The sequence below is a fragment of the Eschrichtius robustus genome, chromosome 1, assembly GCF_028021215.1.
Source record: "Eschrichtius robustus isolate mEscRob2 chromosome 1, mEscRob2.pri, whole genome shotgun sequence".
In the NCBI taxonomy this organism is placed as follows: Eukaryota; Metazoa; Chordata; class Mammalia; order Artiodactyla; family Eschrichtiidae; genus Eschrichtius; species Eschrichtius robustus.
The window spans coordinates 117,203,914-117,231,312 of record NC_090824.1 but is presented as its reverse complement, the minus strand read 5'-3'; the positions used below and the strand labels follow the sequence as shown (position 1 = coordinate 117,231,312).

General features: G+C 37.6%; 2 protein-coding genes across 7 annotated transcripts; one reads left to right on the top strand and one right to left on the bottom strand.

Moving 5' to 3' along the window:
* Window positions 1-5: 5 nt before the first annotated feature.
* Window positions 6-24,323, bottom strand: PIGB (phosphatidylinositol glycan anchor biosynthesis class B). Of its 4 annotated transcripts, none has more exons than XM_068551906.1 (12): window positions 24,075-24,323; window positions 22,282-22,415; window positions 21,735-21,854; window positions 17,960-18,064; window positions 16,213-16,343; window positions 13,512-13,652; window positions 12,173-12,224; window positions 6,812-7,023; window positions 6,131-6,195; window positions 3,519-3,732; window positions 697-877; window positions 6-368 (listed from the first exon to the last, which is right to left on the bottom strand). In XM_068551906.1, exons 1-12 carry the CDS (start codon window positions 24,205-24,207, stop codon window positions 231-233), a joined length of 1,626 nt encoding a protein of 541 aa, XP_068408007.1. In that variant the 5' UTR covers window positions 24,208-24,323; the 3' UTR covers window positions 6-230. The 4 variants fall into 4 exon arrangements, with proteins under 4 accessions (XP_068408007.1, XP_068407989.1, XP_068407979.1 ...); XM_068551888.1 differs by having other exon boundaries at window positions 816-877; window positions 24,075-24,294; XM_068551878.1 differs by having other exon boundaries at window positions 3,519-3,639; window positions 24,075-24,294.
* A 54-nt stretch (window positions 24,324-24,377) lies between these two features.
* PIGBOS1 (PIGB opposite strand 1) lies at window positions 24,378-27,101 on the top strand. 3 transcript variants are annotated; one of them, XR_011073136.1, is made up of 2 exons: window positions 24,378-24,618; window positions 26,708-27,101. XR_011073136.1 is itself a non-coding variant. In XM_068536298.1 (2 exons), the coding sequence occupies exon 2, from the start codon at window positions 26,763-26,765 to the stop codon at window positions 26,925-26,927; it is 165 nt and encodes a 54-aa protein (XP_068392399.1). In that variant the 5' UTR covers window positions 24,378-24,600; window positions 26,708-26,762; the 3' UTR covers window positions 26,928-27,101. The 3 variants fall into 3 exon arrangements, 2 of the variants coding, with proteins under 2 accessions (XP_068392399.1, XP_068392409.1); XM_068536298.1 differs by having other exon boundaries at window positions 24,378-24,600; XM_068536308.1 differs by having other exon boundaries at window positions 24,378-24,607.
* The last annotated feature ends 298 nt before the right edge of the window (window positions 27,102-27,399 follow it).

Here is a 27,399-nt window from a genome sequence, read left to right as displayed (position 1 = left end):
TCTTTATTTAAAATCTGGCATTGCATTATTAATATATGATTTTATATTTTGTGATATTTTTCATATATTTCCTCAGTAGTGATATTTGGTAAAGTAGTTCATAGTGGTTTTTTGCTAGTTCCATGAATTTTACCCAGTATTTACTAGCATATTTAAGCAGCAGCTGGATATTTCTGCTCAGCAATGTCTATTTCTCTGAGGAAGATCTAAACAAAGTCAGAATTTCATGTTCATGTTTGGTTGAGTTTCCCTTTTAACTTCCGTTCATAGACGTATATGTGACTTCCAGTTCGACGCTCCGGAAAGTGAGTGTGGAAGAATACAGCAGTTCTCTCATACTTGTTTGAAATTAGGAAAGGATTTATTTCCTAGAAGTAAATAAATGTTTAAGTAAATAAAGGCTACATTTTGCTGAGTACCGTTTCAAGAATTTAAGAATGACCTATTTGTTCTTCTGAAACCCTTTTCTTAATAAAACAATGCAATTTCTTAATAAAATAATTAACTCATGGTAAGTAATATATATTCCTTGGTAGTTATAGAACTAGGGCTGATTTGGACTAGGGAAAAGACCAGTTATAAAATATGGGTTGAAAGGGACCATAAAAAAAGTGATGTTGTCTATTTACCTGAGTGTTTGCTAAACCTGAGGTGAAATAAAAATACTGAGTTATACCTTTTTTCACGTTCCCTTACCTCCTCCAAGATGCTGAAGATGATCAAGTGAGTAGGCAGTGTTGAATCATTTTGAAACTCTCTATACAACCACTTTAAGGGATTTAGATAAAATATATCTGCTTCAACAAGATAATCACCTTTTCCAGTCAGGTCTGGGGGACACTGGAGAAATCTCATTGGAAGTGGGTGATGGACATGGCTATAAAAAGAAAGTTACCATTATAGTTACAAGAAGTAAAAAAAAAATTTTTTTCGTGAAAGTTTTCAAATTACTCTTAAGATATGCTCACATAACAAAATGTGAAATCTGAATCTAAACTAGGTTCCAGTTAAGGTGAGGAGGCACACCTTTAATGCAGTTTTCTCAGAAATGGAGAATATGATTCTCACACTGTGTACCTGTGCAGTAACCTCAGGTCCAAACTAAAGAGCAAAACTCCATTTCAGGGTGGGAATTAGGTCAGCAGCTTGTGGGACTCAATAGTCTATAACATTAGTATGCTGTTCCAGGGATGGATGGGGCCTTTGGGACCGGGTATGTTGCTTGTTAATAAGAGAGTAATATCTGGCAAAGTAGAAAACTGGTCATGAACCAGAAAGGATTCTTTTCCTCTTTCTGCTCTGAATCCTTACACGACAAGTTTTTCCTTTTTTTTTTTTCTTAAATATTTATATAAGTAAGATTTAGTAATAGAGAGCAACATGGGTTCACTGATCAAAATTCAAATAAGTAATGGTTTTACTGTGGCATAGAAAGACTAGAGTGTATGTAAAAAAGATGGACTGATGAATCATAACAACTTAAGCCAGTTACTTGGGCCATGCAGAAAGCCATGTTTACAACTTTGCCTCAGGAAAATTAATATAGGGACTTCCCTGGTGGCGCAGTGGTTAAGAATCTGCCTGCCAATGCAGGGGACACGGGTTCGATCCCTGGTCCACGAAGATCCCACATGCCGCGGAGCAACTAAGCCCGTGTGCCACAACTACTGAGCCTGGGCTCTAGAGCCCGCAAGCCACAACTACTGAGCCCGCGTGCCACGACTACTGAAACCCACGCGCCTAGAGCCTGTGCTCCGCGACAAGAGAAGCCACCACAATAAGCCCGCGCACCGCAACGAAGAGTATCCCCTGCTCTCCACAACTAGAGAAAGCCTGCACGTGGCAATGAAGACCCAACACAGCCAAAAATAAATAAATAAATTTATTTTAAAAATTAATATAAATAAATAAGTGATAGAAGTTTATCTATGAAATGCATACAAAATAAATTTACACAAGACCTTAATACTTCATGACTGGGACTTCCCTGGTGGCTCAGTGGTTAAGAATCCACCTGCCAATGCAGGGGACACGGGTTCGATCCCTGGTCCAGGAAGATCCCCCATGCCATGGAGCAACTAAGCCCGTGCTCCACAACTACTGAGCCTGTGCTCTAGAGCCCATGCGCCACAACTACTGAGCCCACGTGCTGCCACTGCTGAGCCCACGTGCTGCCACTGCTGAAGCCCATGTGCCTAGAGCCCATACTCCGCAACAAGAGAAGCCACCGCAATGAGAAGCCAGCTCATCACAACTAGAGAAAGCCCGCACGCAGTAACAAAGACCCAACAAAGCCTAAATAAATAAAGTTATTTCAAATACTTCATGACTTTTACAGTTTTGAAGATAAAGGTCTTGCTTCAAGGGGAAAGCAGAAACTGAGAAAAAGCTGCCAGCCTTATATTCCAAAGTAGGTATCAGACTTTTTTTTTTCTTTTTTTTTTGTGCTCCATTGTGCAAGTTGAAAAAATGTAAGACAAGAACTAGGTGAACTATACAAAGCCTAAGATATCAACCACTACAACCATGTATGGGAGAGCATCTTGGTACCTCTAGAATTCCTGTTCTCTTCAGTGTTAACACTACTGAGAGCATGGATGGAGAGTGAATGTCCCTCTCTCAGCTCTAGTCTTTTTTATATAGTGTAGGATCCTCAAGTTAAAGGGATACTTAGGGTCTTACATCCATCTAACCTGTGGCTTTTGCTACACATTTCCAAATTGCATATTAATGATTGGCATTAATGATTCAGTTAAGTACAGTATTCCAAAAGTGTTAAATTACCTTAAAATGATATCAAGTTTGATATTAAGTTGACTGAATGTGCACATGGAAAATTAACTTCAGATTGTTTAAAGCCAGATAGGTAAAGAATTTTCTAAAGGAAAGCTGTTTGCTTTGTCCTTTTACCCTTATTGGGCAATTGGTGAAGTAATACAGCTTCCTGAAATACAAGCATAGGGTCAATGATGTCTTTTTAAACGTCCTGCATAATTAAGGCAGTTTCAGTGTTATTTCCCAGACACATTTAATCCAAGCATTAGGATGGCATCTAATTGAATTCCCTAATTTTTACAGGCAAGACAGCTGATATCCAAAGAGATTAAATACACTGGTTTAAGACCAGGGCAACAGTCCAACAGTAAATCTGGACTTGAATCCAGTGTTTTGAGATTATTTCAAAATTATGTAAATAATAAGATGTATCACAAAGATTTGTACGGATCAATGATAAGTGAATTTCTTTACTAAGAGTACCATCAAATAAACCTATATGATATTTTATACTACCTTTAAATAGTATAAAATGTCGTATAGGCTTTCGATCAGATTATTTAAATGTAAGTTGTTTTGAAAAAAGTATTAAAGTTTATTTAAAAGTTGTGTATGATTTTCATTGGCATAAAGAACAGTTTCAAATTTCTTATAATCATTTGATCAATTAATTTAAATCCAGAAATCCAAAAGGAATTTTAAAGTAGTTTTCATAATAGCATATTGTGAACAAATTTTATTACCTATAATAAGGAGTAGAGTGACAAGGCATCATCATAAGTACTGAAGCTGAAGATATATTTGTATTGTTGTAACAGAGTTCTCGAATATTAGTCATGACATCAAGAGTACCTCGTTGATGAACTAAACCAGTATAGAGGGCAAAGAACATATTTGATAAAAACAGGAAACTTAGAGCTGGTTTCTTCCACAATTTCAGGTTGTTTAGGGAGTATCCTATATAAAGATAGACACATTGAATTGTAACACTGGTAATGTTTTGTTTTCTTATAGCTAAGCAAATATTAACTGCAAATATATTTGTAATCTTTCATGGAAGTGTAGTACAAGCTGTAATGCTGTCATGGACAAACAAGAAATCAGCAATACGTCATCTTTGTAATTTCTCTGACCATTCACTGTCATCCATTATCATCCATGTCTTGACCTTTTTCTAGAAAAAGGAATTGAGGTATAGCGGAAAGATTATGGCTAGGGAGTCTAACAGAAACAGATTTGAATTCTAGCTCTGGAATTAGTTTTCCTATCTTCCCTAACAGTACCTTTTTCAAGTATTAGAAAAAAATGTATGTCCAGTGTCTGTCCTGGTACATAGTTGCTAAATAAATAGGACTTGCATTTATTCCATTTACCTATCACTTTAATCTCCCAAGCACTAGCAATGGATTGTGTACATTACAAGTCTCAGTAATTCTGGAGGAAGTATAACAGAATATCCTCTTAGAAAAATACACCACTAAGCTCCTAGGAGATTTTCAGTGGTCAGTTTATGAGTGGTGGCATGGATCTCTTTCTGGAAGAGAAAGATTTATGTTTTATTATTATTTTTTTCTTTCACTATAGTGTTGGAGAATTTGGAGATGCTAAACAATTTTTCTTTTTTAATTTGTAAAAGTACTTCTTGTATGTGGCAAAACAAAACAAAAAAACCACTTTGCTAAGGAAATCTATATTTTCATTTTCCATAGTGAGAAGTCAGTAGATAATGCCAAAAACAGTAACCTTTAAGAGCATTATTAGCATTTTATTTAGAGAGGGAGACAAATAACAAAATAACCACCTAAAAAGAGTGTAAGTGATTGCCTCTGAGTATGGTAATGGGAGGGAGGGCAGGGGAACCACTGTTCTTTAAAAATCCTTATCTGACTTTTGAAACAGTGCATGTGCAGTTTTGCTAAAAAGATTAGCATATGGAAAAACAAAGTGGCCTAATCAGAGACCAGCAAGTCTGCACTGGCCACTGTAGTAAAAACAGATTAAGCAGAAACCCAACGCAAGATCCTGCCACTTAAAGACTCACTCTTTTGGAATGGGAATGAGAATTCAGACAACTCAGTCTTTAAAACACTCTGTAAAGACACAGAGCAGAGAAGTGGAATGCTGGAAAAACCAGATTATAAAAATGGAATGAAACCAAGTTCCTAAATTAACCAAACTGAACATGTGCACAGAAATATTTGTCCTCCAATAGTCTGGCAATGCTCACCTGGGTGAAAAGCAAACAATTATAACTCTAACTCAAGTTACTGTAAAAAAAAAAAAAAAAAAGTTTAAATCTGAATAGTGATTTGTGAACAGATTTGCTCTGCCAAATGGTCCCACTATTCTTAAAACTTGCCAAATAGCTCTTAGATGCTTATATTTTTATTTGTGCCTGCATTTGTATTTGAAGTAAGACTATAAATAGGACACTAACTTTGGTTTCAGAACTTTAGATGTTTCCAGTACATAGATGTGTATGTTTGTGTCTAAATTGAAGAGACTACATCTGAGATCTGTAGGAGATAACTTATACTTGGTCAAAGAAGGCTGCTTAACTCAATGGGTTGTTTGGAGGTTTGGTTTTTTTTTTAAGTAAAAAGTTTGGTACCACTAACTTCCTAGTTTTTCTGAGCCTCCAGGCCCAGTTGATTACTCATTTCTTCCCTCCTTAGTCCAGTGATTTTTTTTTTAGTGATTAATAATTTGAAGGAAGCCAACAGTCATTCTGAATTAAACTTGAAGTTAATAAAGTTTCAATTCATAAATTTTCCAAACCAACCAATGAAAATATTCATATTTTCCAGAGCCGAGTAATATAAGACTTCTTAGAAGCCATATGTAAAAAACTTACTGAAAAAAACCTAGTGGAAAAATGGAGAAAAGATTAAAAATTAAGTCAGAGGTGTGAATCACTTAAAAAATTGCATATGCATTAGAGTGAGTCTTGAAGGGATAGATGTGTGTAAAGCATTAAAAACTAGTTTCAATATACATTTTTCATTTGTGGAATGTAGAACTTTGTAGTTTAACCATAAACTTAAATTAGCTCTTCTAAAATAGACATGTTGTATTACTTTTTAGCGAAAGATTTCTGACAGCCAGAAACACCACCACCAAAAGGTGTTACGGATACTGGATCCTTATGTTTTTATCTCACTTTACAGGACACAGGAAAAAGGATATTTAGGCTGCAAAAAGGGAATGCTGCAGTAATATACTCAATTTGTAATTAAGGAGCAATTCTTATTTAGCCTAGTAGAAAATAAATAATATTTTAGAGTTTAATAAGCATTGATTGTCTTAACTGTTTCTTTATAATTGATTTTTTTCTCTATTATACAAAAATACTTACCACAGAACACCATACAAAATGGTAAAACTGGATAGATAAACCTGAATTCTTTGTGGCTCAACATGCTATAGTAAAAAAAGATATTCAAAGAAAATATTATTTTCTTATATTAAATGATGGTTTGAGAAGTTAATGTATTTAAAATGAATGTAATTAACATGATCTGTTTTTGTAATTGCTGAGACTGAATTTCATGCTTTAGGAATCAGTCTCATTCTTTTTTAGTTATTAAGGTGATGATGATGTGTTAAAAGTAATCCTAACATCTGATGTCAATGCGATATTCTAAAGTACAATTGCATTCTAAAAAAAGGATTTCTATTACCAATCCAAGTAAGTTATTTTACTCAAATTTCAAATAAAGGTGCATACATTTTCAAAATATTTCTCTGGTCCTTCAATACTTAAAATTTTGGCAGTTTCTGTTTTTTAAAAGCAAATACAATTTGTTCAACCTCTTTAAAAATTGAATGTATCTATATTAAGCAAACTGTATCAGAAGTATTCAGTCTGTCTGAGTACCAGCATAATTATTACATTTTCCATCTGCTAAATAATCCCCACTAACAAATCATAAGAATTAATGCACCTCCAAAAGATAAACAGTTTACCTTTTAAATAATTTAGTTAATTTCTTGGTAACATTTAAAAAGTGAACTATTTGAATAAATAAAATCTTACCTATAAACTAGCAGTGTCCACAGCACAGTCACCAAAAATATCCTGTACCTCTTTGGGGCTAGAAGGCAGCCATGAATAAAGAAGGGTAAGTGAGTACCCAGGACAGCTGGAAATCCTTGACTGAAGTACCAGTGCCATGGATGAGAACCATAAAATGATCCCACATTCTGCAGCACGTTAAATTTCAAAAAATTATATTGAACCAGAGTCCACTGGCATCATTGAAGGAAAAAGAAATAGAAATGTGTTAGTGCCAAGTATGAATCTTTGGCATTAGGGAATTTGGCGGAATCATGAAATTAAATCAGAATGAAGTCTAAACACCATACCGTAGTTTACATGAATAATTTTGAATATGACCTCATTCTTTTTTTCTTCTTTAATAAAGTGTTTTATTTTATTTATTATTTTTGGCTGCGTTGGGTCTTCGTTGCTACTTTACATTGCGCTGCATGGGCTTCTCACTGCAATGCCTTCTCTTGTTGCAGAGCATGGGCTCTAGGCACACGGGCTTCAGTAGTTGTGGCACGCTGGCGCAGTAGTTGTGGAGCCCAGGCTTAGTTGCTCTGTGGCATATGGGATCTTCCTGGACCACAGCTCGAACCCGTGTCCCCTGCGTTGGCAGGCGGATTCTTAACCACTGCGCCACCAGGGAAGCCCGAACTCATTCTTCTTTATATATTCTTTTCCATTATGATTTATCATAGGATACTGAATATAGTTCCCTGTGCTATACAATAGAACCTTGTTGTTTATCTATTATCTATATAATAGTTTGCATCTGCTAATCCCAAACTCCCAATCCTTCCCTCCCTATTGGCAACCACAAGTCTGTTCTCTATGTCTGTGAGTCTGTTTCTGTTTTGTAGATAAGCTCATTTGTGCCATACTTTAGATTCCACACATAAGTAATATCATATGGTATTTGTCTTTCTCTTCCTGACTTACTTCACTTAGTATGATAATCTCTAGTTCCATCCATGTTGCTGCAAATGGCACTATTTCGTTCCTTTTTATGGCTGAGTAGTATTCCATTGTGTGTGTGTGTGTGTGTGCGCACACATATATACATACTACATCTTCTTTATCCATTTATCTGCAGTGGACATTTAGGTTGTTTCCATGTCTTGGCTATTGTGAATAGTACTGCTGTGAACATAAGGGTGCCTGTATCTTTTTGGATTAGAGTTTTTCCTGGATATATGCCCAGGAGTGGGACCACTGGATCATATGGTAATTCTATTTTCAGTTTTCTGAGGAAACTCCATACTGTTTTCCACAGTGGCTGTACCAACTTACATTCCCACCAACAGTGTTAGGAGGGTTCCCTTTTCTCCACACCCTCTCCAGCATGTATTGTTTGTGGACTTTCTGATGATGGCCATTCTGACTGGTGTGAGGTGATACCTCATTGAAGTTTTGATTTGCATTTCTCTAATAATTAGCGATGTTGAGCATCCTTTCATGTGCCTGTTGGCCATGGCTTCTTTAGAGAAATGTCTATTTAGGTCTTCTGCCCATTTTTCAATTGGGTTGTGTGTTTTTTTGTTGTTGAGTTGTATGAGCTGTTTGTATATTTTGGAAATTAAGCCCTTGTCAGTCTCATTGTTTGTAAATATTTTTTCCCATTCTGTAGGTTGTCTTTTCATTTTGTTTATGGTTCCTTTGCTGTGCAGAAGCTTTTAAGTTTGATTAGGTCCCATTTGTTTATTTTTGCTTTTATTTCTGTTGCCTTGGGAGGCTGACCTAAGAAAACGTTGGTATGATTTATGTCAGAGAATGCTTTGCCTATGTTCTCTTCTAGGAGTTTTATGGTGTCATGTCTTATATTTAAGTCTTTAAGCCATTTTGAGTTTATTTTTGTGCATAATGTGAGGGTATGTTCTAAATTCATTGATTTACATGCAGCTGTCCAGCTTTCCCAGAACCACTTGCTGAAGAGCCTGTCTTTTTCCATTGTATATTTGTGCCTCCTTTGTCAAAGATTAATTGACTGTAGGTGTGTGGGTTTATTTTTGGGCTCTCTGTTCTGGTCCATTGATCCATATATCTGTATTTGTGCCAATACCACACTGTTTTGATTACTGTAGCTTTGTAGTATTGTCTGAAGTCTGGGAGGGTTATGCCTCCTGCTTTGTTCTTTTTCTTAAGGATTGCTTTGGCAATTTGGGGTCTTTTATGGTTCCATATAAATTTTAGGGTTACTTGTTCTAGTTCTGTGAAAGATGTCATGGGTAATTTGATAGGGATCACATTAAATCTGTAGACTGCTTTGGGTAGTATGGCCATTTTAACAATATTAATTCTTCCAATCCAAGAGCATAGGGTATCTTTCCATTTCTTTGAATCGTCTTCAGTTTCCTTTATTAATGTTTTATAGTTCTCAGTGTATAATTCTTTCATCTCCTTGGTCAGGTTTATTCCTAAGTGTTTTATTTTGGGGGGTGCGATTTTGAAAGGTTTTTTTTGTGTGTGTGTGTGTTTTTAATTTATTTTGGCTGTTTTGGGTCTTCGTTGCTGCATGTGGGCTTTCTCTAGTTGCGGCGAGCAGTGGCTACTCTTCATTGTGGTGCGCGGGCTTCTCATTGTGGTGGCTTCTCTTGTTGCGGAGCATGGGCTCTAGGCACGCGGGCTCAGTAGTTGTGGCTCGTGGGCTCTAGAGCACAGGCTCAGTAGTTGTGGTGCATGGGCTTAGTTGCTCCACGGCATGTGGGATCTTCCCGGAGCAGGGCTTGAACCCATGTCCCCTGCATTGGCAGGCAGACTCTTAACCACTGCGCCACCAGGGAAGTCCCAGATATTGTTTTTTGACATTCCCTTTCTGATATTTCATTGTTAGTGTAAAGAAATGCAACTGATTTCTGTATGTTAATCTTGTATCCTGCTACCTGCTGAATTCGTTTATCAGTTCTAGTAGTTTTTGTGTGGAGTTTTTAGGGTTTTCTGTAGATAGTATCATGTCATCTGCATATAATGACAATTTTACCTCTTCCCTTCCAATTTGGATACCTTTTCTTTTTCTTGTCTGATTGCTCTGGGTAGGACTTCCAATACTGTGTTGAATAGAAGAGGTGAGAGTGGGCATCCTTGTCTTGTTCCAGATTTTAGCGGGAAGGCGTTCAGCTTTTCACCATTGAGTATTATATTGGCTGTGGGTTTGTCATAAATAGCTTTTATTATGTTGAGATATGTTCCCTCTATACCCACTTTGGTAAGAGTTTTTTATCATCAGTGGATGTTGAATTTTGTCAAATGCTTTTTCTGCATCTACTGGGATGATCATGTGGTTTCTGTCTTTTGTTTATGTGGTGTATCACATTGATTTGCATATGTTGAACCATCCTTTTGAACTTGGGATGAATCCCACTTGGTTGTGGTATGATCTTTTTTATGTGTTGTTGGATTTGGTTTGCTAATACTTTGTTGAGAATTTTTGCATCTATGTTCATCAAAAAGATTGCCCTGTAATTTTCTTTTTTGGTGGTGTCTTTGTCTGGTTTTGGTATCAGGGTGATGATGTCTTCATAGACTATCTTTGGGAGTGTTCCCTCTTCTTCAATGTTTTGGAAGAGTTTGAGAAGGATCAGTATAAGCTCTTCTTTGTATGTTTGGTAGAATTTGCCTGTGAAGCCATCTGGTCCTGGACTTTTGTTTGTAGGAAGTTTTAAAATTACAGATTGTTTCACCTCTAGTGATTGGTCTGTCCAAATTATCTATTTCTTCTTTTTTAAAAAAAATTTTTATTGGAGTATAGTTGCTTTACAACGTTGTGTTAGTTTCTACTGTACAGCAAAGTGAATCAGCTATACATATACATATATCCTCTTTTTTGGATTTCCTTCCCATTTAGGTCACCACAGAGCACTGAGTAGAGTTCCCTGTGCTATACGGTAGGTCTGTTTCTTCTTGATTCAATTTTGGTGGGCTGAATGTTTCTAGAAATTTGTTCATTTCTTCTAGGTTGTCGAATTTTGTTGGCATGTAATTGTTCAGAGTATTCCCTTATAGTTTTTTGTATTTCTGTGGTATCGGTTGTTACGTCTCCCCTTTCATTTCTCATTCTGTTTATTTGGGTTCTCTCTCTTTTCTTCTTGGTGAGCCTGGCCAGAGGTTTGTCAATCTTGTTTACCCTTTCAAAGAACCAGCTCTTGGTTTTATTGATTTTTTTCTATATTTTTTAATCTCTATTTTATTTATTTTCTCTCTAATCTTTATTTCCTTCCTTCTGCTGACTTTAGGTTTTGTTTGTTCTTCTTTTTCTAATTCTTTAAAGTGGTAAGGTTAAGTTGTTTATTTGAGATTTTTCTTGTTTTTTGAGGAAGGGCTGTATCATGGTGAACTTCCATCTGAGAACTCCTTCTGCTGCAACCTATAGATTTTGTATAGTTGTGTTTTCATTGTCATTTGTAATAACAATGAAATCATTCTTTATTAATTTTTTATGTTCTAAGTATTAATGTGTTTTTTGTTAATTTGTAAAACACTAGCTTCTTGAGATTCAAGGAAGTATGAATAAATGTTATGACAGTGTTAAGTTCTACATACAACTGGACATAAAGAATCCTAAAAAATAATTTTTATGAGTATATGTGTTTGGTACCCATATTAAAATTTTTACTGTTCTACCTTATGGCATCAGACATTACCTATTAAGATAAAGCTTTGAAAACATTGCAGTTTGAATTATAGCATAAAGTAGGTAATAACAGCAGCAGCTAACATTAAGGGCTCACTTGTGCCATGCAGTGTTGTAAGCATTTTACATGTATTATTTCATTTAATCTTCCAACCGTAAGAGACAGGTATCACATTTATTTCCAGATAAGGAAACTGGCAAGAAAGATAAACAACTTGTCCAAGGTCTTACAGCTAATAATAAGGGCACTAGGCCTCAGACAGTGGCATCTGATTCCAGAACCCATAAGTGACTTAAAAACAGGGAACTTAAAAACAACCAAAGGCATTACCAATAGTCATAAGATTAAAATGCCAAATCAAATGCTTAAAGAATATTCTGGTTAATTTGAATTCTGAATGATTGAGGTCAATTAAAATCATTTAAAGATTAACCTTTATTGTTACAAACCTGACAAAAATGTTCAAACCTGACAAAAATGCCTGAAAATGGATTCTTGAACTTCAATTAGGAATATACAATTCTGTTATATAGAAAGCACAGCAAAGTGAACCAAAGGCATATGCTAGTAGTTTTTTTCTAATACATCCCATATCATTAAAAAAATGATTTGCTTATGCTCCCAAATATTCATGGATTAAAAAGTAAGGTTGAGTTTTTAGTGTAATAAATGATTACATTAAAATAGTTTTTTTTTAAATAAAAAAAAGCATATTTTTACTTACTTGACCAAAAAAAATACGATCAATTATCAGAGAGAAACTCAAAGTGACAAATCTGAAAAGCAAAATAAAAGGGTGATTAACATTCTGAACTTGCTGAAAATCCAACAGTGGCATATGGCTTTGCAAGTGCCCTGCATCAAAAGCCAGTTTAAAAATGCTTTAAAAGTTTTACCAAGTGAATATCATTTTGAAAGATCTTTCATTGAGAGAAGCTGTATTTAAGCGAACTTGTTAAAAGTAACAAACTCTGTACAATCTATTGCTGCATGACAAATTACCCCCAAAATGTGGTAACCAAAAACTATGAACACTTATTATCTCAGTTTCTGTGGGTCAAGAATCCAGGCGCAGCTTAACTGGGTGTCTCTGACTCAAGGTCTCGTAACTTGTCAGGATATTGACTGGGGCTGTAGTTTCATCTGAAGGCTCTCATGATTTTTCCCTATAGCACTTATTGTCATTTGAGAAACATGTTAATCATATGTTTCTAGCTGTCTCCCCCCCACTAGAATGTATACTTCATGAAGGAATGGACTTTATTTTGTTAAATTGCTGTATCTCCAGCATCTGGAACGACACCTAGCACATACTAGGATTAAATAAATCTTTGCTGAATGAATGCATTACTTCCAAAACAATGCTAATAAATCTGAGAAATGACAACACTGGCAACTTAGCCACCGGATGATTTTGTACTTTTTTAATAGCTACCAAAAATAACCTGTACAGAGTGAATACTAGTATATTAAAAAGATCACTGTTTTAAGAGTCAAAATGCATTCATCCCTTCAATAAATAATTATTTTGGATATTCCACTAGATACCTGGGATAATTCTGATCCTAGGAGCTCAAAATGTAGTTAAGAGGACCTGGGTTTCAATCCCATTTCCATCAGAGCAATCAACCCAGTGACACTGGCTAATTCATTTTTAATTTCACCAAGCCCTCCATTTTCTGTATCACAAAGTAAAAACACCTACATTGCTTAGATCCAAGAATTGTGAAAATCAGGTAATATGTGAACACATATATTATAAAGCTCCATACAAATGTGAAGGAATCAAGTATCTCTAAAATGTATTTGAAAAATATTTAAGAAATAAAGCATAGGAAAGTTCTAATTTAGAAAAATTGCCAAGATCCTCATTTAAGCAAATTAAAATACTTTAGAATCACAAATAAAAATATAAAACGTAAAATTGGAAATACTGTGTTTCCTTGGTCTGACAATTCTCATTGATGTTAGAAGATATAACTGACTAAAAGATGTAAAATCTTGTTCATAATTTATAATTTATAGGTTATTAAAATTAATAGATGGATTGTAGCCATACTTACCCTACAGGTAAAAACTGATGTAGAATAAGATCAAGCTTTCTCTGTTCTTGCCAGAAATGTCTGAACAGCAAAGGTATCCACGGAATAACAGCTGTGGGACGAATTATAAAGGCAAGTGCCACCAGGGATGAGTACTTGACACTATAAGCAAGGAAAAGGTATTGTCAAGACAACTAGGAAATGAGTTCAGAAGTTACCTATTTACGCTGTGGTATAACATTTTTTTTAAAAAAATGAGAGCATTTTCCTTTTGGTATAAATAGCTATGTGAACTTGGGGAAGTTACTTAAACTTCTGGCTCTTAATTTTTCTCATCCATAAAGAGAGGTAATATGTAAGGTCTTTTTCAGCTTTAATATTCTAGTATTTTCAAGTAAGAAGTTACTCTGTGTCCTAATGTTTATCTCGTTTACTGAAAGGTATAACAACTTTTAACCATACAACTCTGCCAATTGCTTTCCTGGTGGAAAAATGATCAAGTCTCTCCTAAAGAGATAAAAGAGATAAAAGACAGTCCCCATTTTATAAGGAAAAAAAAAAAAAAGCTCCCTTAAAGAAACATTGGGTTTATTTAGGCAATGATGGGCTTCTGGGCACATGTGGTTTTGTTTTGAATGTAAGCTGGTAATTTTGTCCAACTGAAAGATGTGTATATACACCTGATTTTTTTAAAAAAAGCTTACTTATAAAAACCTATATGATCATGGATAGAAATGTGGGTTTTTACTATTAGGACTTCTCTCAATAAAGGGTTGAAGGCGAGCACCTCATAATTTAATCATGAGGACTACAGACAGTGGCAAAATAAAACAACTTTATGGTACCATTATATACCTATTAACTAATAAGTAACTATAAAGAAATGTCCAATGTTGGTGAAGATGTAAGAGCAGGGATTTCAAGTTCAAATGCTTACAGAGACCAGATAAGTAATAAAAAATGTGTGATATTGGCTGCATGGGGGCTCTGATACCGTCATGAAGGAATCCTGGCCCAAAATGTTAACAGGCCTTACATTTTTTTTCAAGAGAAACTAGAAATCCAGATTTTAGGTAAGATCTCCCAATTTAAAAACTTTGCCAAGTAGTTAAAAAACAAAAAACAAACACTGTGTAGGTGAAATAAAACATTTGTGGCTTGGTCTGACTTGCAGACAGCCTAATTGCAAATTCTGCCATAGTGAAACTACCTACCTCACTCCAAATTTTCAGACTTGGATTTCTTACTCCTTTCTGAATATTTCTACATAAATTTCTTACTGGCATTCAAAATCAAACTGTATGAAATAAGCTCCACACCTTTCTCTCAAACCTGTTTACTGTCTAGTGTTTAAGTTAATAGTATCACTCAGTTTCTCAGTCTTAAAATTTGGAGTCACCTTAAATAGAAACTTTTCATCCCACACATCCACTGTGTTTCCTCCCCATTCTCATTGCCATCATTTTACATCAAGTCCTCTCACTATTCTAGACTCTTTTCACAGTTGTGTCACTTGTTTGGAATCTTTTCATAGTCTTTTTTTTTTTTAATTTCCCAGAAATATTACTTAATATCATTCATCAGTACTTAACACTTACTTTGTACTAGGCCATGTGCTATATACTATATACTATCCATAGAGTCTCATTTAATTTTTGAGAGCTGTTGTATTATTCTCATTTGATAGAAATCAATGTTTAGATATCCTCATCTATAGGTAACTTAAGTGAATGCCTATTCTTGCAGTCGAGAGTCTAATGCAGAAATGATCTTATTCGATTTGATCCTCCCAAAAACCTTACATATAAGGGAGAGTGGATACTAGATTCCTAAATTTTCTTAACTAGGTTCCCAGATTTTCTGGCTTACTCCCTTTCGGTATATCCTAAATACTGCTACTACAAGAGAATTACTTCTAAACCAGATTATGTCATGCTTCTCGAAAGCCACCAGTGGTAACCTGCTACCTATAGAGTCCAAATTCTGGAGAAAGGCAAAGTTCCATTCTAGCCTCATCCCTCATTCTTCTCTTCTCCCACACATCCTACCACACATTAGCTCCTCTGGACAACCTGCCCCGAATACAGTGAAGCCCTTTTATAGCTCTGTGCCTTTTCTCATGTTCCCTTTGCTTGGTATTCTATACCAATTTATATAAACCCAAACCAGGTCCATATGTTTTCTATTTGCCCATCCAGATCTGCTCTCTACTCTTCACCTGCTCAGTGTGCAGGGAGGCTGACCTTTATGGACTATATCAATGGGCTATCTTGCTTTTTGGCTTCTCATTAGTATTGGTTAACAGCAGGGCAGAAGAGTCAGGGTATTTTATTCACCCTGCTCTTTCCTTGCTATGGTTAAAGGCTGGCTGTGCCCCTCTCCTGTTGGGGTCCTCTCAAAGTTACAGCTCTATGGATTTCAGTAACTTTCCTTTCCTTGCTCCTTGGGGCCAAAGGGTAATTGAAACTTCCTGTTGTGACTAGCCCTTGGGTACTATGGTATCCCTTTATTAGCTTTTCCAAACATTGTTTACACCTTTGTTATCTGGTTTGAGTATATCTCTTTCCTGCTATAATGAATACATCAACTGTGAATTTGTGGTTCTAATAGCCTTCATGAGCATTAGGGGGTCCACTGGACATTGCAATATATTGATAATTTAAGATTTTTCAAAAGCATGCTTTAGAGTTTTGTACATAATTATAACAGTACTGTTACTCACCTGTTCATAAACTTTGAACCTTCCAAAGGATAGTAGAAAAGAGCAATTATAGTGAGAACAGTTTCCATGGTGTTTGTAAGAGTTCTGGTACAGCAATACCACGTGAACCAAGAGCATAACTGGCAAAAAAACTAAGAACAATTATAAGCAAACGTATACGGAGTGGGAAATGGAAAAGCTTAGTATTCTAAGGAAAACAGCAAGCAAGTCTAAATAATGTTAAAAGTGGGCACGTCCAAACATTGTTTTTAAGAAGTTATATCAAGCACATCTATGATACCAGGTCTGTATTTGTTAAAGTTAAGAAGTTTATACTTTCAGGTACATTTTTGTGGCATTGCATTTGATTTAAGTCTCACTTCACACTAATAAAAGACATAAAACACAGATTCTTTGATGGTAGAGTTCAGAGAAGATTGAAATTCATAACTAGAGTCTCACAATCAGTATTCCTCAAATTGTCTTATATTACTGACAAGTATATTGACTGATTTTTATTGACCTTGGTTGGAATGTTGTCCTATTTCTTGGTGGAAAATTTAAGACAAGGTAAGAGAGAAAAAATCATGACTATCAGGAAACATCATTAAATTTTAATTTGGAAATTGACTAAATTAATAAACCACTTTTTGGTAGAACATGCAAACAGAAGCATCATTCAGTCTACAAAACAAATGCCTTAAAAGAAACTTATTAGTTGGTGCAAGGGTATTAAACGTCGTACCAGCGTCCTATCTCTTCAAATACAGACTTTAAAATATGTTCCCAATTTTTGTGAAGTTAAAGGCTCTTCCTGAGCTAGAAGATCCTAGTGCTCCTACTTTGGAGGAAGGATTTCAAAGGCATTATGCCTTTGCCATTTTAGGTTCAGCCTTCGACAGTGTGTATAAGCACAAATTAAAGAGATTGACTTAATCCTTGAATCAATTATCAAGGACTCAATCGCTAAAGCAATCTGTCTTTTTAATGCAAATCAACACAGTGCCTGCAGAAATATGTCCTATTAATAATTAATAAATTGTTAATATTCATTAATAAATTAACAATAAATTATATTTCAGAAATGTGTTGGTAAATTGGTTACTTGGAATTTGGAACATATTTGCAAACAGAAACATAAAAAAGGTAGTAAGGTTTCTAAGTTGGCTCATATAAGCTTACTTATGGTTTAAATGGGAAAATCCATTCAAGATTTGAATGGGAGTTTGAGAATCTATCTCCCCACTGTGAAATGAGCCAAATGACAAAAGACAGTCTTCTATACCACGTCCTCTCTCTTACAAAGTCCAGCTATTTCCACCATTCTAGCCAGAAGAGAAAGAGTGCATCAGTGAAAAGATATGTCTCAGGTAGCTGGAGGAATAGTGAACAAGGGTTATAAACAGCAGAGGTGATCTGTGAGGTAGGCAGTGGTTTAGAACTATTCCTACTGAATATTAGGGAGAGTGAGGCAAGGAGTCAGTTCTGAGTCATGGTGCTTCCCCAAGGCTGGGTCCTAGGGTTTAGCCTCTCATAGGGTTGGAGGGCATCAGTGGCTTCTGCCACCTAGGGCTCATTCAGAAGGAGAGAGATAGCATGTCCACTTGCATTTTACTGTTCTTAATTATGGAAGTACCTCTATAAAGTTGTACAAATTATCTTCTGAAACTGTTTTGGGAATCAGTCATATTGACTGACCTGTTCATGTGCTTCATGCTTGTAGGAATGAAGTAACTGACATACAGTTTCTAAAGTGTTTAGGACTTACCACCCATCTTGCCACTTGCTGATTTTCTAGTTGCTTCATTAATGAGTAAAGCCTCAAGTCTGCTATAGCAGACAGAAGTGCTTGGGCAAGTCTAGGAATCCAAATCTTCATTAGTTAAAAAAAGAAAAAGACATTAAAAACATCTGTTGGTTCATACTTTAAAATCATAAGAAATCAACAAGCTGACCCAACTATCAATCGAAAGCCATTCTTAGTTTAAAAAAATGTATTATTCCATTCTTCTGCAAAAATAATTTATACCTTAAAAATTACATTAATTTTCATGGAAATACCGAAAGGTAGTTTTCTCATTCTCATTCTCTCTGTAATATATATATATTACAACACTACTAATTTTAAATAGCCAGCAGACCATTTCATTGTGTGAAGGTTCTACTTTAGAAGCACATGTAGTTCTTTTCAGTAGCATAACAGTAGGTAATTTTTTATGAAACATTTACCCTACTGTATGCTAAGTATCATACTAAGTACTTTATGTATATCAGCTAATTCAGTGCTTCTAACAGGTACTGTTTCATAAATGAGAAAACTGAGGCATAGAGAGGTTAAGTAATTTCCCCAAGGCTGCAGAGCTAGTTAGTGTGGAGGTCAAGATTCAAACCCAAGTCTGCCTGACTCCAAAGCTCTTGGCTACTAAGTTACATTGCTCCCCTATCCTGCAATATAGATAATAAAATAATGTTACTTTTTTTTAAAGCTTTAAGTAATCTGTAATTACAGAAACATGGTATCCAGTCAGATGGCACTAAAGAATAAATTTAAGAGAAAAAAGAAAGAGTAAATGTATTATAACTTAATTACAGTTAATGATTCTAATGTTATACATTAGCATCTTTGAGTTTTAAAATGTGTCACAGTTATTGTTAACAAATAACACTTGCTGGTAGATCACAACTTAATTTTAGTTTGTTCAAAAGATGTGTTTCTAAAAATTTATATGTAAATCTGTATTTTTGTTGGATCAAACTTCACTAATTTTACATTATAATTAGAGCTGCTTTACTTTCAGTTGTCAGTGGCTTCTAACATTTTCGCTTTACGTCCTTTATCAATAATCTATAAATAAATGTTTAAATCTTAGAGTTAAAGGTACATTGTACTTCATAATTCCACTTAAACTGTGCCCTGTAAAATACAGTAAAAGGCACTTCTGTACTCACCTTCTGTTTGCCCTGCATAAGAATCTATAAGCTTCCTCCTCACCTCCCAGGTATGATAGTACTTCATGTAAAAAGTTAATTTTGCTACAAACTTAATAGGAGCTGAGTGTTGAGGTAGCCACTAAAAGACTAAAAGGATTCTTGTGCGCTGAGAGAAGTATAGTATTTATGAAGTTAATGGTCTCACTGTATTCTGAGCTAGTTACCCTAGCTTTCAGTATCGTGTTCAGTTTCGAGACCCACATTTTAAGATGGACATTAATAAATTACAAGATGTTTAGAGGACATTATCTGATTATGAGGTTTAGAACTGGAGATATTTATCCTGGATAAATAAAACTTTTTTGAAGGGTTGTCATGTAGAAATCTTGAATTTAAGAGAAGGTAGATTTTAGCTCGACACAAAAATAAGTGGAGTTGTAAATTCCCAGTTATTAGCAGTCTCTCCAGACTTTTAAGATATCATTATTTTCCAGGTTATAAGGACCTGACAAGAATTAAACAGTTACACATGGCTTCTGGAAAATAAAAACTAGGGCGGTGGGGTAAAGGGGAGAAGGACCATGCCAGGGGTAAACCCTGAAGGTGAGGCCTGTGTTGGCGGCTTACCTTTCTACACTCCTGGCTCTTTCAGATCCTCCTCCCTTAAGCTCTAGGAGCCACATGCCCTCGTGCCATCTCCTGACTGTTCAAAGCCCCCACTGTGGTACTCCCACAGGTCTCCCTTCTTATCCCTCTTTCTTCTCACATATTCTAAGCCAGCGCTGTCCAGTAGAAATGCAATGTGAGCCACATACCGAATTTTAAATTTTATAGTAGTCAAATTAAAAAGTAAAAAAAAAAAAAATCTCTAACAGGTAAAATTAATCTTAGTGCTTTTGTTTAACTCATTATATCTAAAATATCATTTCAACATTTAATCTATATAAAAGTTACAGAAATAGTTCACATTCCTATTTTGTTCTAGTTCTTTGACGTCTGGTATGTATTTTACACTAATAGCACTTCTCGATTTGGACTAGCTGCATTTCAAGTCTTCAGTAACCACAGGTGGCTAGTGGTCACCATATTGGACAGCAGAGCTTTAAGCCATCCCTAGTTCTTTTCACACACCTTATGCAGTTTAGAGAGAAGCTATCTGGAAAGAACACTAGGCTGTAAATAAGTAGACCTAGGATCTAGTTTTAGCTTTTAACATGCTGTGACTTTGGTCTATTTTCTTCATCACTTCTCTGACCCCTTCTGGTTTCAAAATTGTATAATCTATATTTAAAAATAATCAATATGAGAGTATGAATGAATGACTGATAGCATCATAATGGTTCTCTATCTGCTCAAGTTCCAGGTAGGATAGAGGTTTTTTGGGGGGTGGAGGGGTATTGGAGTGGGGTAGGTTGGGGACGAGAGGAGGTTTCCTTTAAATCACAGAATGGCCAGGTGGGTCAGCTACAGGTTGAGGGCAGTGGATAGATCGTGGAGGAATAGGAAGTTTTTCTATCTTGAAGACTCCTTCGTTCATAATATAACCTACTTTCTGGGATATTATATATATTTGCCCTGTTCCGAGTCTTTATGAATATCCTTGATCTAGAAGCTTGTGGGTAGCCCTGAGAGAAGGAAAGAGAATTCATAGTTCCTAACTTCTACATGTGTTAATGGGAGAAACCCTACTACTGCTCTCAATTTTCCTTCCCTGTGATATTCCCAAATGAAGCATCAATTTTACCAATATGGTCCTGTTTCTCAATAATGGGTAATCAAATATCGTTGCAAAGGGGAGGGTACAATACAGCCTAAGAAAACCAAAACAAAACAAAAACCAAAACTCCAGAACCTCAATGTCTTTCCAGGCTTCAAAAAACCCTTCAGGATTTAGACTGCCTTTGGAATTCTGGGCCACTTCCCTAACAGAAAATGAGGAAGGCCCAAGCTTCTGAGTCCAACTTGATGATAGCTTAAAGATACTGAGAATGAGGTTAGAAAACCTTTTGCACCATTAGTTCTTCTTTTGTATCCTCTCCTGGCAACTGACCCCAGATGATCTAGGGATTACAACCCTGCTCATTATTGATGGCTAATTACTACATAGCACAATGATTGTATATATCACTATGTTTTTGTCAAATTAATTTTCCTAATTTTTAATTTCAACACTAAATCCTGAGTGGGTTTACATGTATTTAGTCTAGTCTTCATAGGCTCATATAACATGATCTTCTGCTCACAAGTTAAAAAAAGCAAGATACAACACTGCTCTTAAGTGATCCTTAAGTAAATGAAGGAAATTTACTTATAAAGTACAAATAATATATAACGTAGTCATTCTGAGAATCTGTATATCTTAACAGGATTGCTCACAGCGGAACACTTTTCATGCTGAGTCTTAATGTTTTAGCACATATTGAACAGTTACACATCACAGTATGTCTTTGAACCCTGGGCTTCCCAGATGCGGTCTGAGTTTAGCAACAGTAGTCTTTCAAAAACAAACTTCATGATACCAATATTATCATTTAGTTAATATACATTAACCTTAAAAAAGGGATGGAATAAATCTGTTAATGACTATTTTGATTACTTTTATTTAAACTTACCAGCAACTGAACACTGTCTTTCCCCAAAAGGTGCAGAATCTTGTATATGCTTGCAAAGATTAAGGGGTAAGTGTAACCCCTCAATCTTTCTGTCCATTCCCAAGTCAAATAACCATAATTAGTATTATTAAGGACTAACGTTAAATAGCACTGAAACAAAACCTCTTTTCAGTTCTATATATAAAACACTTTTATTTTTTGGCAAAGAAGCTTAAAAGCATAGTATTTTACACTGGGTATCTGAAGTAAAAATGCAGTTGGCCAACTAAACTGTTGACTTCTTCAAAGCAGGAATGTATTTTTTACTTCATCTATATCCTCCACATTACTGAACCCTTTGGGAATATATGCTAAAGGCTGAGTCAGGTACACTAACATCAAAGAGAGATAGAGAAGAAATATTAGCGTAAAATAATGGCACACTTTTATAAGTTAAGATTATTTGGAGAAAATATGGAAAATTTATTGAAAATATGTCATGGAGCTGACACAATTCCTAAGATGAATACACATTTCTAGTCCAGAAAAGAAACTACAAAGGATATTTGAAAACCATGTGATGTGCAACTTCAAGAGACTGCCAATATTCATCTGGAACAAAACTTGTCTGGACTAAAAAGCAGTTACATATTCGTAATGCTATGGTAAACAAGACCAGATAAATGTTTTCACCAAGAAAATCTGAAAAAAGAAAACAAAAAACAAAAAAACGAACAAACAGGTAATTGTAGCACAAAAGTCAGGCAAATTCCACTTGGGGAACTAAAATCTGCTGCTCTGCTTGGCCCCTTGCTGCGGCTCCGTTAAAGCAGTGGTGAACGCTGGCCCCTCCACACTAGTCTCAAAGCAGACCTGGGTGGAAAGTTAGACAAGGGCCAGAGCCTCACCAATCTTTCTGGCAACTTATTAATATAAAGAGGATATTAAGATACATTTTGAAAAAGATTGGGTTAACTAAGGCCTTAGGCTAATTAGGTTTTCCTATATGTATATCTAATGAAAGAAACCAGCTAACAAATTACTAACATAGGAAGCGACACTTTGTATATGTGCATATGCTAGCATATAAAGTGGTCCTCTATACATTTTAAAATCGTCCTTACTGATACTTTCTATATGCTAGGCACTGAGTTCATTCCTTTACATGCGCTATCTCATTTAGTCCTCAATGCTATGGGGAAAATATCATTAGCCCTATTTTATATATGAGGAAACTGAGGCTCAGAAGTTAAACTGCCTTCTCCCAAGTCAAACGGTTGTAAATAACTAAACAGGATTCAAAACCGGGTCTGTATGTTGACTCCAAAGCCCTGCTCTTAATCACAAATGCACTGCTTGTAGACTGAATATTTTTTTAAAATGTGAATTTAGTTGCCAACATTTAAAAATCAGGTTTTGTATTAACATCTGTATTGCAGCATATCAAAACTCTTTAAGATCTGGCAACACAGAGCTCAACTGGGAACAACTGGCTGGTACTGAAATATAGGGTGCTTTGACTTCTTATGTATATAATATTTAGCCTTGCCTGTCTGGCCTCCTGAGGACTTGAGTTTGCAACCTGCCTCTGATCCACTGTGAGCCTTTGCTATCATTCCGGGTTCCTGCCACTCTCCTTCCTTCTTCTCCAGGAACATATTTTAAATGTTTCTCAGACATTGAACTGGTACGTTCAACACCACATACATGCCCCTTCTGAACTTTCATCTTTCAGAAACAAATCTCCCGACTGTACTGTATCTGCCGTCAGAAAACCTTGTTGTTCTTTCCTTTCCTCCTCTTTAGTCCGTGGACTCGGGCAGAAGAAACTGTACTCAGAACTGGCCCTTGAACAACCGCGCTTGGCACATAAAAGGCGCACAATAAATAATGAATGAGGAGCCCATCTTTATAGTAAATACCCCCTCCGACAGATCAAAATCCCACTTGCTGGGATGATTTTTCTCTTGTCAACATTACATCAGGACCAAAGAAAAGGCGGAGGGGGCAGTGAAGAAAAAGCAGTGCGGCGCGGGTCAGACCTGGTCCCACTCCAGGAATCAGCCCCTCCGTAGCTACGAAACCTCGGGAACACTGGGCCAGGGTGGCGACCCCCTCTCTGAAAAGGGGATGGCCACATCATGCCTACTCACTTCACACGGCTGCGGGGAGGACGGCACAAAACAATGCAGAATACTCTGCCGCGCAAGCGACAGGGACCGAGGATCCCGTCTCGAGAGCAAAGCGATTTCTTGCCCCCTGCCCACCCCCCCCCCACCCCCCAGCAGATGCAGCGCTCGCTCAGTGTCGTTGATTTCCCGCCACCGCCACTCCGCTCGTCTTCCACACCCACTCACTCACCTCCGCCGCGCCCAGTGCGCTTCTGCTGGCTGAGGTACAAGGTGGACTTTCTCGTTCGCAGCTTCATCTTCTCGTGGGAGCGGTTCTGGAGACCACGGAAAAAGAGGCTGCCGCCGCCGCCGTCTCGCTCCATCCCGTATCTGCTTCGAGGTCTGCTGGGGACAGCCAGCCGCCACCGTCCCCAGCCCTGGGTGGCTGAAGCAGCGCGCGTTGCTCTTCCGCCCACTAAGTTTGGCCTTTGCGAGCGGCCGTCTCCGGCAGGCGCGGAGGTAGCCGGGAAAGGCTAACTTGGTTACGCCCACGCCCGCGGCTGGTGCCAGTGGCGCAGTGCTGCATGTTTAGGCAACGCTTCTGCGCTTCGCCACGGACTCGTCCCTGCTTTCCAGTCTACGTTTCTTTCTCGAGGGATTGTTGCCCTCCTTTGGCTTCGTGGTCTCTGCGGCTGGTGGTCCGCAAATTGCTGAAAGGAGCCGGATCTCACCTCTGCGAGGGCAGGCGGGAGGCGGCGCGGAACCAGAGCAGAACGGTCAGAGGTCTCTGAGTGGTAATGATAATAGTAATGATTATTACAAACGGAAGTGTTGGTGTAACATTGCACTCTTTGGGTGATCTCACAATAAGTATTTGTTGAACGACGTAGGCAGGGTAGGGGTAATTTAGCCTGTGGGAAATGGGGCCCCCAAACGTTAAAGGACTTGGTCAGGGTTACTTAGCGAGCTAGTGGCAGAAGGGGAACCTCCCCGTGTTTGTGTGGTTTAATTGTCTGTTTTCCAAGGAGCTGACCTGCAAACGTTTCCTTTTCTTTAACCTAGCGGTCATTGAACCAAACCAAGCTTGGTGAAGTTGTCATTTATCCAGTTAGCTGTAGAGTCCAAGAGAAAACAGGTTCCCCCCCCCCCGCCCCCGATTAGTTTAAATGACAATTTTAGCAATATATTAAGAGCAAGCTACTAATTATTAAGCCCCTACTGATTTTTGTGAACTTGGGAGCTGGTTTAGGAGGCTGTGAAATATTGTTGTAATAAAGAAAACGTGTAAATTCTTCGCTCTGCTTTCCTCGTTCATAAACATCTGCTTAGGGTCTCCTGCAACTATAGGACTTCTCACAGACTATAGACTGTAGCAAGGAGTATAATTTTCTGAGACGTTCTAGAGCCTCAACTCCTCAATTGTTAAAGGTAAAACCAGCCAAATCCCCGTTATATTTTTGTCAAAAATGGATGGCAAATGACTTAGAGGTGATGTCAATACGTACCTACTACAGCATCAAAAGGAACTAGAAAGTCTTTTAGCTTGTTTTTTAAAATTGTTTTTAATCATACATATTGCCAAAAAAGGGCTAATAATGAAAAGTAAGAAATTTCTTTCTCCTGCTTCCAGATGGGATTGGCAATCACTTTCAACTTTTTTGGGGGGGCTCTTTCTTTCAATAGTTTTGATATGCCTTTAAAGGCATAAAGGGTATGCTTCTCCCCTCTCTCACACTACTGCCATTTAAAAAATCATCCATTTCAAACCACTGAAGACTCCCGACGGGCCCCGCGGTACCGCACAACCACTCCCGACGGGCCCGGCGGCGCCTGACTACCACTGCCAACGGACCGGACCGCGCGGCGCAGGACTAGAAAGACGCTGGTGGTGGCGGCGGCCGCAGAACGGAACAAGGAACCCATCTTGCGCGTGCTGCGGCTGTGCGCGGTGGCCGCGTGCTCGAGCTGGCCTCGGGCTCTGGCCAGCACACGGCCCACTTCGGGCGGGCCTTCCCCCACGCCGAGTGGCAGCCGAACCACGTGGATCAGAGCTGCCTGGACAGCATCCTGGCCACCACTCAGGCCCAGGGACTATCCAACGTGAAGGCCCCGCTGTACCTGGACGTGAGGTGGGATCGGGAGCAGTGGGGCGGGATCCTGCCGCAATCTCTGGATCTGCTACTCTGCATCAACATGAGCCACATCAGCCCCCTGAGCTGCACCGAGGGGCTCTTCAGAGCAGCAGGACACCTGCTCAAAGGCAAGGCGCTCCTCATCACCTATGGGCCCTGTGCCATCAACGTGAAGATTTCTCCCCAGAGTAATGTGGACTTTGACCTGACCCTCAGATGCAGGAACCCAGAGTGGGGGCTGCGGGATACAGCCCTTCTGGAGGACCTGGGCCAGGCCAGTGGGCTGCTCCTGGAGAGGATGGTGGACATGCCAGCCAACAACAAGTGCCTAATTTTCCGGAAAGAGTAACCCCCTTCTCCGCCATGTCTGTGTCCCTGGGACAAACCCAGACCAGCAGGCCCTGCCAGACTATGGGGACTGGCCCTCCCCACACTGGGGATTCTTAGCCAGTGGCCACAGGGCTGCTGAGAGCCTGGGAATAAAGTGTTTCCTGCTGTCCAAAAAAAAAGAAAAAACCCAAAACCACTGAAAACATTCTATAATAGGATTTAGCTTTATCTTACCCCATCCCCTAACCGTCATTTCTCATATTCCCTATGTATCTGGATTCCTATTTTAGTTACATCAATAAGCATATTTACATATTATGACAAAAATACTGTTCATGCAGGAGCAAAGTTGTGACATGAAGTCTTTGTAAAGGATATTGTGCTAAGTTACTGCTTTGCTTCCCATTTTCTTTGTATACAGATCTGAAGAGATTTCCTGGAAACCACCCTTGCACTGTGCGGTGTTTGTTGAAAAAATGTTTGGAAGATTGACTTTTCCACAACTGCTTTTTGCTAGCATCCTTGGAATTGCTGGAGGAATATATATTTATCAACCAATATTTGAACAGTATTCCAGAGATCAGAAGGAATTAAAAGAAAAGTTGAAATTGGTACAAGACTCAGAAGAGAAGAAAAGTTAATACTACATGGAGTCGAACTGTAATTTTTTAAAGTGCCATTGAAATTATACATTGACTATAAATAATCTAGTAAAAAGTTATCAGATATATTTTAATTGTAAATAAATCATAGATAATGATTTTAAATTAGTTTTGAAACTAGCACTGTCAATTTTAATGTTTCCTGTATTTTTATTTGCCATTTTATGTCTTTTCACCAGGACAGATTAGTACTTTCCTTTTAAGCAAAAATAAATGTCTTAGGGAATATTTTATTTCCTAGTTGAAGCTCCTTTTTTCTGGGAATGCGGCCTATACATTGGCAGTCTAGACTGTATAAACTAGCTGGGAATGTTGTGTACAGTTGTGTTTGTAGATGAAATTAACCAAGTTAACTTCAGGCAGGATGCACCTCAGTTAGCCTATAATTAGCCTGCTTTAATATACTTTAGAAGTCTTTCAATCCCAGCCCTTTCTCATCCCAGGCAGAATG

What these genes read in the sequence shown, in the direction of transcription:
- PIGB (XM_068551906.1), bottom strand. Translation starts at nt 24,207, where the DNA reads ATGGAGCGAGACGGCGGCGGCGGCAGCCTCTTTTTCCGTGGTCTCCAG. An exon ending in TTGCACATCACATGGTTTTC is followed by an intron (nt 21,855 to 22,281) that starts AAATATCCTTTG and finishes CTTAATAATACT; the next exon opens with AATTATGGTTATTTGACTTG. An exon ending in TGGACACTGCTAGTTTATAG is followed by an intron (nt 6,196 to 6,811) that starts GTAAGATTTTAT and finishes TTTTTACTATAG; the next exon opens with CATGTTGAGCCACAAAGAAT.
- PIGBOS1 (XM_068536298.1), top strand. Translation starts at nt 26,763, where the DNA reads ATGTTTGGAAGATTGACTTTTCCACAACTGCTTTTTGCTAGCATCCTT.